Genomic DNA, 12,480 nt, shown 5'->3' with positions numbered 1-12,480 from the left:
TTACGGTCTTCCTGCCCTCTCTCCCGTGCCGTTCTCGGAGCCTCTGGGGAGGAGTGTGTTGATGAAGATTCTCCACCTGTGGTTGTGCCCTCATAGGCTTACAGTCAGTGTTTTGAACTAGATTATTGAAAGGGAGGTGCAATCATACCATAATACAATAATTATTTCCTTGTAGAGATAGGCTAAGTATCTCTTATCCAGAATGTTTAGAGTCTGGTTGTTTTTTTTTCCCCCTTCCCTTCTTCAGTATTCCCATTGACTTACTGACTGAGCATCTTTAATGAGAAAACCCAAAATCTGAAATACTCTACAATGTCAGACTCCACTTGTGGAAAGTTCACGGAATAATAGCAGCAGTGAATTAGCTATATATATTGAGAGCTTTTCCAATCCCTGAATGCATACTTGATCAGGATCAGCTGAAGGTGGAGAGTGAGATCTCTACCACCCCATGTGTGAGATAGCTTTGTGTAGGATACCTGTGTGACCTGGGGCGGCACAGAGAAAGACCAGGTCAGTGTCCAACATAGAAGATGATGGACTCAAGAATAGCCGGGGCCTTGCAGCACTGTAAGGAAGAAAGGCATTTATATACACACACACACACACATATACATACGCATATATATATACATATATATATACACATACACTCATGCACACACATATATCTATATAAATGTAGACTGCTGCAGAGAGAATGATTTTTTTACATCTCAGTTCACATGTGAAGCTACAAGACACTGGGCCTGGAGGGCCCCTGCTCACCTCTCTATCCAGCCTCTCGCCTTCCTTCTCTTTGATGGTCCATTTCTTAGTGGCAAGAGGTTGTGTGAATATTACTATATGGGTGTGATATAAAAGAATACTTCTTTTATGAGCTATTTAACATTTATTTTATATGTGTGGGATGTGTGTGCACCTTACCTGCTGATTCATGTCACTGGTCCTAGAACACGTCTGTCTAATTGTACCTGCTTCTTTGTATTCAGTCTTCCCTCCCTTTGGTCTTATGAAAATACAAACAGCATCAGGAGCACGGTCTCCTTAGTGTGTCTGACTTGCCTTGGTTTGTGGTGTGGCTTCTTTGACTAAAGACACTTCACCCCATGCCTTTCAGATCATTAAAAAGCTGATAGAAAGAAAACAAGCGCAGATTCGAAAAGTCTACCCGGGACTTTCATGTTTCAAAGATGGAGTTCGGCAGATTCCTATAGAAAACATTCCTGGAATCAGTATGTATAGACACTTTTAAAAAACAAAACCTTCCATTGCTCGTGTGAGATATGTTTGAAATGATTTGCAGAGTGCAGTCATTTAAAAAGCTTTCACCTGTCCATTTTGATGTCTTTGAAGTGGGCAGCAAGCTGGTTGTGGGGGTGCTCGCCTGTAATCCCAGCATTGGGGGACTAAGTTAGGAGGATTCAGGCTAAGCGAGGCTAGAGTGAGACACTACCTGGGGGTGGGGAGGGCAGTAATAAAGTCTTTTTCATGTCTTTTTCCTCCTAACTCAACCCAGACAGCATACCTGTAAAAAAAGTTAATATCCATAATTTATTCGGGCCTGGCACTTGCCCACAATGCTTGGCAACAGGAATATGGATTAAATAGCATGGAAACTGTGGGTTTTAATATTTACAAATGGAGGAACTGGTCTTCAAATGGTGTATAAATTACCATGCAGGTCAGAACAGGACGTAGCCTACTCTGCTCTCCATATGACCTGCTGTGGACAACCTGCCTTGGCACCACTGTGCCCTGCATGAAGCCATTGCCTGACTTCTCTTTTCCTCTGCTCTCCAAGTGTGACAAAGGGCATGCCAGTTGTTTCAAGTTTCTACTTTACAGTAGCTTTCCTAGGAATTTTTTTTAGTTCTCTAAAAATGAACTGTAGTGGGTTAGACCATACAAAGTGAGTGGGATTTGTAGATTAGAAGCTAATAATTATCATTTGTCAATCTCACTTGGTTTGAACCTAAGTTCTTATAATGACTCAGTTATCCTACTCCACCCCACCCCCCCATCCCCACCAGAAACACAAAACTACAATTCTCCAGGAAAGAGACAGGATGTCTGCTTTATTGCACCTACCCTGTCTCAGCACTCCTCCCCCACCCCCAGGGTTACTCTGTGTAGCCTTGGCTGTCCTGGAGTCACACTGTAGACCAGGCTGGCCTCTAACTCACAGAGATTCACCTGCCTCTGCCTCTCAAGTGCTGGGATTAAAGGCGTGCACCACCACGCCTGGCCTGTCTCAGCACCCTTGATGCTGAGCTCCAGATTTCACTCTCTTGTGTTGCCACTGTTTTATAAGTACCGCCCGCTAACTGATTGTGCCACTGGAGCACTCTGTGTTGCGGCTGTTAATGGCTAAGTAGTTACCCTACTATTGAATGCCTAATGGTGCCAGGTATTATTCTGTTTTTATTTTATTTGTTTCCCAATTATTGCTTTTTCCTCTTTTGTCAAATGTTTAGTTATTTGGACCTAAAAAAGATTATTAGTTGATGTCACAGGGCTAACACCACCTAGTTTCTGTAGCTCTGCTTCTTAGGAAGATAAGCCAAAGAAGAGGTAAAGTGGCTTTTTTAAGGATAAGGGAAGAAATAAAATGCAGCTTCCCCAGACACCATGTCTCTGTTACCCAGATATATGCACTGCAAGCAGGAGCTAGGGCAAACAAAACAGGGAGCAGAATATTGTTCCGAAATAAAAATAATCGCAGCACTTTGTTGTGTCTAATAAAACATTAGACTTGACGTTTACAAACGGAGCAGTGGCGATTTCTTCACTCCCTTTTCTTCTTTCTCTTGAAGAGTTGAATGAAATTCTTGCCTTGGCAGACACTAACCTCAGAGTTAGAGCCCTCGCCTCAGTAGTGGCGTGAGGTGTTGGCTTCAGTCCTCAGCACTACACAGGAAATTAACAAATCGGAGAAGAAAATATGTCAATGTGGCTTCCAGTCTGGGAAAACATTTTATGTTGTAAGCTGTATGAGAAAGAAAGTATATGCCACTAATTTCAGCGTGTTTCCCCAAATGAGACATTTCTTAAGACGTGACTGTCATGTATGATGCTTCTGATAAGTACTAAGTATGCTATTCGCTTGACCCAAAAGCAGTTCTCATTTAGTGTTTAATTTTGTTGACATATAGGAGAGACAGGCTGGAAACCAAGTGGAAAAGAGAAAAGGTAAGCAAGCTGGGCTAGAGGATGTTAATGGAAGTGCTTTCCCCCGCTTCCAGCACGTAGAGGAGAAGGGCCAGGCGATGTAACTGGTATGCAGCAGTTGGTGGGCTTCAGTTCCGAGGCTGGGACCTGTGAGGCTGAGCTGAGTGCCGATAAGGCCCGGAACACGAACACTAATTCTCCCTCCTTGCTCTCTATTCTTTCAAGTAAAGAGCCCAAAGACCCCGAGCAGCTTTATAGCACCCTCAAGAACATCCTGCAGCAGGTGAAAGTGAGTGTGTTTGTCCTTCATCTCACGTTGGCATTTCCATGGGAGACACCTGGTTTGTTTGTTTGCTTATTCACTTATTTATTTTCTTTCACTCCAGAGCCATCAAAGTGCTTGGCCCTTCATGGAACCAGTGAAGAGAACAGAAGCTCCGGGATATTATGAAGTTATAAGGTTCCCCATGGGTAATGCTATTACAATTTTCTTAGTATAGATAAAGAGCTGGATGGTGGTGTGGGAGACAGATGTTGGCAAAGGTGGACTTCATTGCCCTCTGTGGTAATGAGTGTATCATGAGTGGGGTCCACATAGTGATGTTGGGACACACAGGGAAGTGGGATGTCAGCCAGGGACATTCTGTGCATTTTCAGCACACTGGTTGTGGAGTGTAGGTAGGGACCTTACTGTAGGCAGTTCTGGATTACAAACCGGCTATTTGGATGCTTACAGATGGAAAGAAACCAGGTTTATACTTTCTCGTTGTACATGGCTTGAGTCTGCCAAAAGTGGTTTTTATTTTTTAAGAAATGTTCAAGATAGAGGGTTGGAGAAATGGCTCAACATCACGTTCAATTCACAGAGCCCATGTGGTAGCTCACAACTGTTTGAAACTCCAGTCCCGGAGGGTTTTGACTTTCTTAAGCATTGCGTGCACGTAGACATGCGTGCAGGCAAAATACCCATGTCTTAGCCACTGTTCTATTGCTGTGAAAAGATACCATGATCAAGGGAATTCTTAAGAAAGAACACATTTAACTTGGGGCTGGCTTACAGTTTCAAGATTTCATCCATTGTTGTCATGGTGGGAGCATGGTGACATTCAGGCAGGGGTTAGAGTAGAGTCCGTCCATTGTGGTCATGGTGGAGCATGGTGACATGCAGGCAGGGGTTAGATTCCCTCCATTATCGTCATGGTGGAGCATGGTGACATTCAGGCAGGGGTTAGATTCCCTCCATTATCGTCATGGTGGGAGCGAGCATGGTGACATGCAGGCAGGGGTTAGATTCCCTCCATTATCGTCATGGTGGGAGCGAGCATGGTGACATGCAGGCAGGGGTTAGATTCCCTCCATTATCGTCATGGTGGAGCGAGCATGGTGACATGCAGGCAGGGGTTAGATTCCCTCCATTATCGTCATGGTGGGAGCGAGCATGGTGACATGCAGGCAGGGGTTAGATTCCCTCCATTATCATCATGGTGGGAGCGAGCAAGGTGACATGCAGGCAGGCGTTAGAGCAGAAGCAGAGCACCACACCTGGATTCACAGGCACAGGGAAAGACTGGGCCTTTAGAACCTCAAAGGCCACCCAACGAGATTCTTCTTCCAACAAGGCCACATCTCCTAATCCTTCTATCCTTTCAAATAGCGCCACTCCAAGTGACTGAGCAGTCAAGTATATAATCCAATGAAAGCCATTCTTAGTCAAAGCACCACACCATATGCATAAAGGTTATTTTTTCCCCTCCCTCCCTCCCTCCCTCCCTCCCTCCCTCCCTCCCTTCCTTCCTTCCATTTTCTTTCAAGTCAGGATCTCTCTTTGTAACCCTGTCTGACATGGAGCTCACTATGTAGACCAGACTGGTCTTAAACTTAGAGAAAATACATCTGATTCAGCTTTCCAGTGCTGGGATTAAGGGTATATTCCACCATGCTTGGCCACGTAAAACTATTTTTAAAAAGAAAGTTTGAAGGTAACAGAATGAGGGATTAAGCATCTTTTTGGCTACACTTCCAGAGGGAAAAGCTCTAGTAAATAATTTTTCCCATACTGTGGATGTCATATGCATATTTACTTAAAAAAACAAACTTTTAAAAACTATTTTTTGTGTGTACATGGTGTGTGTGTGTGTATGTTGTGTGTGTGTAGTCAAGTGTCACAGCACACAAGTGAAGGAGAAATAACAGCTTTGTGGAGTGAAACTCAGGCTGTCAGGTTCATCTCTGTCTGTCAAACCATTTTACCATCTTCTGTATATTTCTTATTTAATCTTTTTCCAAATCCACAAACTATAAAATAGGTGCTTCACTTGTACTGTGGAAACAGGAAAGATCAGTTGAGAATCCTCAAGTTAAATAAGGTTTTCAGTGTGCTGTGACAAGTAGCTGAAGCAGAAGGCAGAGGATGTGTCCCCTTTTTGTATTCTCTCTCTCTCTCTCTCTTTTTTAAAGAGTTATTTATTTATTTAATGTTGGGTGCTTTATCTGCATTTATACCTACATGGCAGAAAAGGGCATCAGATCCCAGTAGAGATGGTTGTGAGCCACCATATGGTAGCTGGGAATTGAACTCAGGACCTCTGGAAGAGCAGCCAGTGCTCTTAACCACTGATCCATCTCTCCAGCCCCCCCCCACCCTTTCTCTTTGTAATTTCTTCCCAGTGTTAGAATGGGGGAGGAAAGAGGGGGACCCGCTGCTTCCTGAGTGATGAGTTACTTACAAGTGTCTTCATGGCAATCATTTTAATGCAGATATTATCTGTGGTTATTGCGGATTTGGTAGAGTGTGAAAGTTCGTATTTGTATCATTTCCCCCTTTCTTGCTACAATATATTTTAATGTAAGAAAACCAAAGAGAGATGTGACCTAGTATAGAATTCTGCTTGGAAACATCATCTGGGAAGCAGTGTTTTCTGCTTCAAACCTGTTAGCATTTTTTTGTCCCTTTCCAACCTTAAGTGATTGTTGCACTCTGGTTGTTTGGACCATCTTACCTTCCTTTTAGAAAAATATATTATTTTAAAATCTGGCCCCTCTCTGCGTGTGTGTGTGTGTGTGTGTGTGTGTATGAGGACCTTTTTAACCTCCTTTTTTGTAAGCACACTCCTCTGGCCTGTTTTAACTCCCTTGGGAAATTGTGGTGGAAATATGTTGAGCTTAGGGAAACTAATAACTTCCTTTGTCAGAACCCATCCGCCATTGCATTGACTGTACTAGCAGATTCCACCAGTAGACTGTAGTCACCGCCTGCCTCATGGACATTGCTTGCTTGTTTCCGCTTTAGAAGGTTTTGGGCTTCTCCACTCAGGGACTACTTGTGTGCACAGCTGAGTGAGGAGAAAACTGATTCTACTGAGTGAGGCCACTAGTAACTGAGAAGTGCCTAGACAAAATTAACTGAAACAGCCAATGGTGCTCTGTAAGAATGGAGGAATATTCCCTGCTCTCCATTGGGATGTAAAATGCCTAATCCTTTCCTGGCATGAGACAGGGGTGTTATGTCAACACTTACTTTATCCCTGTGGCCTTTGAATATTTCTGAAAGCACTTTCTCTTTTCCTCATGTTCTAAAACACTGTCTCCCATATGGATGGCGCTTGCCTTGTCTTGGGGACACAGACAGTGGACACTGTCTGAGTACCCTGCCACAAGTATGGCTTCCTATCCATGTTTATCTGTTTACATAGAGTTTCCAGGTTGGGAGGTAGAGGGAAGGAAAATAGAATAATTTGATATGGCTACACATTTTTTTCTTTAAAAAAGAAAATTTACGTATTTAACTCCCCCCCCCCCCCCCCCGTGTACATGCTTGTATCTGTGTCTATGAGTACCCTGCACATGTGTGGCAGTCAAAGGACGACTTGAAGTAATTGGCTCTCTACTTCTATCATATGGTTTCTGAGCAGTAAATTCAGGCCAACCAGGACTGGCACCCATCTCATCAGCCATCCATATGTATTTTTAGCCTTAAGAAGTCTGGAAGAAGGCTGTTAACCCTTTATAAGAGCAAGTGTGGAAAGGAGGGACCAGTTGTACTTGGCTGAAGCCTTCTGTGACTCTAGCTTTGTTTCTGCTAGAAACACTTTAGATTTATTACCAGTCCCATTCCAAAAAAGTGCTTAAAAAAGCCTTGAGCCCAGCCCGGGCATGCTAGCACATGCCTTTAATCACAGCACTTGGGAAGCCGAGGCAGGCAGATTGCTGTGAGTTCGAGGCCATCCTGGCCTACAAGGTGAGTCTAGGACAGCCAGGACTATCACACAAAGAAACCTTGTCTCAAACAACAACAACAACAACAACAACAAAACAAAACACCCCTCTCCCAAAAGAGCCTTGAGCAAACTTCTTGGCTTTTTTTGTTGTTAAAATTTATTAATTCATCATCATCATTGTCAAGATAGGGCTTCTCTGTGTAGCCCTGGCTGTCCTGCAACGTGCATTGTAGACCAGGCTGGCCTTAAATTCAGAGCTCTTATCTGCCTCTGCAGATAGATCTGAGTGAGTGCTGGGAGTTCTGATTACCCTGATCTGATTTTTTTAAAATTTAATTTTGGGTGTGTAGTATTTGCCAGCGTGAGTGCATGTGAGCTATGTACTGGTAGTACCTGTGGGGTTTGGAAGATGTATTGGCTCCATGGAACTGGACTTCACAGATGGGAGTTACCGTCATGAGCCACTTGTGGATGCTGGGAACTAAACCCGTGTTCTCAGCGAGGGCAGCAAGTACTCTTCCCTCCGAGTCACCTCTCTAGCCCCTAACCTTGTATCACATTCTGTTTTGACTTTTTACTTTGAGGTGTAGTGTCACTGGGCAGACCTCAAATTCACTGTCCTTCTGCTCTCGCTTCCTGGATGCTGGATTAACTCCTGTTCCATTCCTTTTGTCACTTAACTTTTGATTATTCCCTGAGTGTTCTCTAAAGCACCATAGATAAACACTATATTGCCAATATATCTGAGGTGGTAGGTGAGACTGTCCACATACAGGCTCACCCGGTGGCCTAGATTCCTTCCTTCCTTCTCTTTCCTCATTAAGAACTGCCCCACAGAGGTACTGGGAATGAAATTCAGGCCCCCTGTAAAAACAATATGCAATATGAACTTCAGTGAGGGGAAATAGGTTATTTAAGCCGGAGAAATGGCTCAGCATTTAGAGCCCTGGATGCTCTTCCAGAGGATCTGGGTTTGATTCCCAGCACCCACATGGCTGCTTACAACCCTCTTTAATTATAGTTCTAGGGGGTTCCATGCCCTCTTCGGACTTCAGAGAGCACCAGGTATGCACGTGGCACACAGACATACATTGAAACAAGAGATCTATAAAATTAAAATAAAAATAAGTAGATTATTTGGTAAAGTTGGGTCATTTTGACTTCATTGATTGAGCCTGGAACAAAATTCATTTGCTTTGCTTTTAGTATTTTATGTGCAGGTCATTGATGTATTTGCAGATACGATATTAGTTTCTTTATTTGTATCACGCCAGAACAACTGATTTTAGTAAGCTGAGCTCAGCCTGATAATTTTAGTGGTCAAAGACTCTGTGCCAGTGTTCTGCCTGCCCCAGTCAGCACCCATAGGTCCTTCACTGTCTCTTAGCCTCCTGGGATAAGAGATGGGAATGGATGACTACTAATGGCCCTGTTAATGTTAGTGTCACTGCAGTGCTATATACAAATGCTTCTCAGAAGAATAAAGACTTAAGAATTGTTTTGCTTAATCCCTAGAGTTTTTCTTAAGCATAGCTTCAGATAAAAATGTAGGCAAAGCAGCAGTGTAGGCTTCTTCCCAACTCAGCCTTGTCAGCTGTTGAACAGGAGTAGTCAGCAGTCGCTAATGTTGTCGTTTCCTTACAGATCTGAAAACCATGAGCGAACGCCTCAGGAACAGGTACTATGTGTCTAAGAAATTATTCATGGCGGACTTGCAGCGAGTGTTCACCAACTGTAAGGAGTACAACCCTCCCGAGAGCGAGTACTACAAATGTGCCAGCATCCTGGAGAAGTTCTTCTTCAGTAAAATTAAGGAAGCAGGGTTGATTGACAAGTGATTTCTTTTCCTTAGACACTCCTCAGCAGTGTGCCTAAAGCAGGTGATTTAGGTTTTGGTTTTTGTCTTTTTTTTTTTTTTTTAAAGAATTGTACATCATGTATTGAAGAGACTTGTAATAATTAGCACTTTTGAAAAACAAACAAAACCTCCTTTTAGCTTTTCAGAGATGTATTTAAATGGAAATCATAGAATTTTTTTTTTTTTTTATTTTGTGGAATAGATTTTAATCTATTTGCTACTATCATGTAGATTTTCTCTGGCACGCCCAGTGGCTGACTCTTGCATGGTAGATGATCAGAGGCTTCCTCAGACCCTGGATGCGAGGAAATTGCACACAGTACCAAGATTTGGGGGAATCTAGGGAAAATTTTGACCATGAATGTCTCCATTTTTTTTTTTCTAATGGAACATGAGAGTTTATTTTATTCTGAAGGACTTTAAGAAAGTGTACATGATACGCCTGTCAAGGTGAACTATGTAATGTTGAGGTCTCAGTGTAGACTTTTTATAAATATATATTTTTAAAACACTCATTTAGATGAGGTGCTTTGAGCAGTTCTGAAAAAAAAAAAAAAAATGCAGCTTCCACAGCAGCAGCTGCTTTGACTCCTAAGGAAGGGACTTTTTTATAAGCGCCTGGGGCTTTGCTCATTCTGTCTCCCTATCCCAGACTTGAGAGTGCACAACCACTATTTAACAATTCTTGGCAGATGTGTTTCCATCTCATATTTGAATTTGCTTGTGCAGGGCCCAAGTTCTAAAAGGTCTTCTTCCAGGCCACAAAGGTGTCAACTTGAGAACATTTGAGGCTGAGTCAATGTTAAGACATGTGACTTAAAAATGAACCCAGAGGCCTTGCTCCAGTATGGAAGGATTCTTTGTGTTTTCTGGTACACTTAACCTTATCAGCAATATCTATGTAAACATTTCCCGTTTGCACTTCCACATTTATGTGCGTCTGGGGTGAACTGAATTCTCACCAAAGTTTAGGCCAGTATTTTAACACCTACATTGTTTCATTGGTCCAGGGTTATATCCCACTAACATCTACTGTACAATCTTATTTACCAATTTGTCTTGGGACTCCAGTTTAGTGCTTGGATTTATTTCCTAATTACACTACATAGAAAAGTGGGACACCTGCCATCCCAACTCTGGGAAAAACCAACTAATCTACAACCATATTAAACGAAGGCCACCTTAATGGTCTTGACACTAATTTTTATGATGCAAATTTATAAACTGATTTTTTTTGTAAAGGCTGAGGTTTTAAAAAAATGTATTTAATGTATGTTTTCTATCAGCATAAATTATACTGGGTCACTAATAGTCATTATAAACAGCTTGCAGAGGTAGTGTGCTGGAAGGCAGAGTTCCTGGCATAGCTACTGAATGCTGCTTCTGACACGGAAGGCATTCTTTGTGTTCAGAGTGTTCACTGAAGATCACACTGACCTGATGATCCCTCAACTTTTTGAAGTATAAGGAACACTCTGAGCGGTGTCTAGACCTTTAATGAAGAATGATTAATACAGGTTGCATTAAGTATCTCAGACTGGTTTTAAAACAGCTTTGTACCAATTTCGCTGAAGCGTCTGTCCAGCTTGGTATCCTGTGAAAGTTTGTTATTTCCTGGGTAGACATTCTTAATAGAGTATTGTCTCTAAAAATCAGATGGTCTCTTCTATATTGAAAGCATTTTTATGTTTTCTAATTTAAAAATTAATATTTTCTTATAGATGTTGTGCAATGAAGCAGAAGTAGAATGTGTGGTTTTTGCAAATGCTTTAACAGCCAACAAGAACTTTACATTTGTAAAATTAATATATTGTACTGGTACAAAATAGTTTTAAATTATATTTTGAAAATTTCTATCTGGTGTTATGTTTTATTTCTCTAGCAGTTTGAAGCTGATAGGACAGTATGCCAGCTGGTATGATTGATTGTGCCCTTAGTTCTTAGCTCTTAAGCATTTGTGAACATGTCAAGAATTGCTGCAGTTGTAGGAGTTTTATAAACCAAACCAAACCAATGCCGTATGTAGGGCTGGAGAAACAGTTTGGGATTAAGAGCACTTCCAGAGGACAACAGGTTGATTGGCAGCACTCACATCTGATGCCTCATAACCAACTGCCTGAACTCTAGCTCCAGATCTGATGCCATCCTGTTCCCCATAGGCACCTATGCTCATGTGCAAGCACACACACACACACACACACACACACACACACACTCAATAAATAAATAAATAAATAAATAAATAAATAAATAAAATCCAGTCTTCTGGGTTGTCAAGAGGAAGACGATTCTTTGACTTTTGTCACTTACTAGCCCACTACCATTGAAAAAAATTTCATTCACCTTGGAGTGGTATGTTAGGAATTGTAAAGTGAAAATGATATATATGTATTTTTTTATGTCAGAGAAATGAGGAGAGGGCAGTTGCATGTGATTTAAAAACATCTACCATCCTCACAACTCTCTCTAGGAATTATACACTGTTTGGGTGAGAGGACCCAGTAGTAGCTTTGGTGTTCAGTGTTTTCCTGAGCCAGAAGCAGGGCTTTGGCCTGTACACTTCCTGCAGTATCAAATTTCAGTGCTTGGGAGCCAGAGGCAGACAGATCTCTTTAAGTGTGAGGGCACACATAGAGTTCCAGGACGCCCAGGATTCCAGAGAGAGACCTTGTCTTAAAACAAAGCAAAACCAAAAATAGTCAAAACAACAACAACAAAAACCTAACATGAGCCAGCACACGCCTTTAATCCCAGCACTTAGGGAGGCAGAGGCAGGCAAGCGGATCTCCGTGCATACAAGGCCAGCCTGGTCTACAAAGTCAGTCCAGGACAGCCAAGGCTACACAGAGAAACCTGGTCTGGAACAAAACAACCTCCCCCTCCCTGTCCCCTGGAAGGCCTCAAACCAACCAACCAACCAACCAACCAACCAAAGGGCCAAAATCTAAAGTGGCCACATTAGACCCAAGTGATGAAACGACTGGGTTTTTCCTGTTTCCAGTTACAGACTCTAAGAAGCAGATAAAAGCTTAGACTGAGGTTGGGTGAACAGGCTGGCAATCTGGAACTGTTTAGAAGCTGATGGTCTTTACAGCAGCACTCCCTTTATCTTAGGAGATTCTAAACCTGGTTGCAGGCCTTGGCCTTTCCATATTGTTCTGAGCTCTATACGTTAACCAGCTTCCTCTAGACAAACAAACCAAAAAAACATCTGAGAGATAAAGAATGCATTTA

At 42.4% G+C, this 12,480-nt stretch overlaps 1 protein-coding gene across 1 annotated transcript in view; it reads left to right on the top strand.

Annotated features, from left to right (window-relative positions):
* LOC127186260 (histone acetyltransferase KAT2B-like) overlaps positions 1–11,100 on the top strand; it is a 37,155-nt gene extending 26,055 nt beyond the window's left edge. Inside the window, exons 9-13 of the mRNA XM_051142700.1 lie at positions 1,121–1,235; positions 3,156–3,192; positions 3,397–3,460; positions 3,558–3,642; positions 9,033–11,100. Of these exons, the coding sequence (XP_050998657.1) occupies positions 1,121–1,235; positions 3,156–3,192; positions 3,397–3,460; positions 3,558–3,642; positions 9,033–9,226 (495 nt within the window). The 3' untranslated portion in view covers positions 9,227–11,100. The remainder of the gene's footprint in view (positions 1–1,120; positions 1,236–3,155; positions 3,193–3,396; positions 3,461–3,557; positions 3,643–9,032) is intronic.
* Positions 11,101–12,480: the final 1,380 nt, after the last annotated feature.

This window comes from Acomys russatus, unplaced genomic scaffold (genome assembly GCF_903995435.1).
Source record: "Acomys russatus unplaced genomic scaffold, mAcoRus1.1, whole genome shotgun sequence".
In the NCBI taxonomy this organism is placed as follows: Eukaryota; Metazoa; Chordata; class Mammalia; order Rodentia; family Muridae; genus Acomys; species Acomys russatus.
The sequence above is the reverse complement of the archived record's forward strand: the minus strand, read 5'-3'. Positions and strand labels throughout refer to the sequence as shown.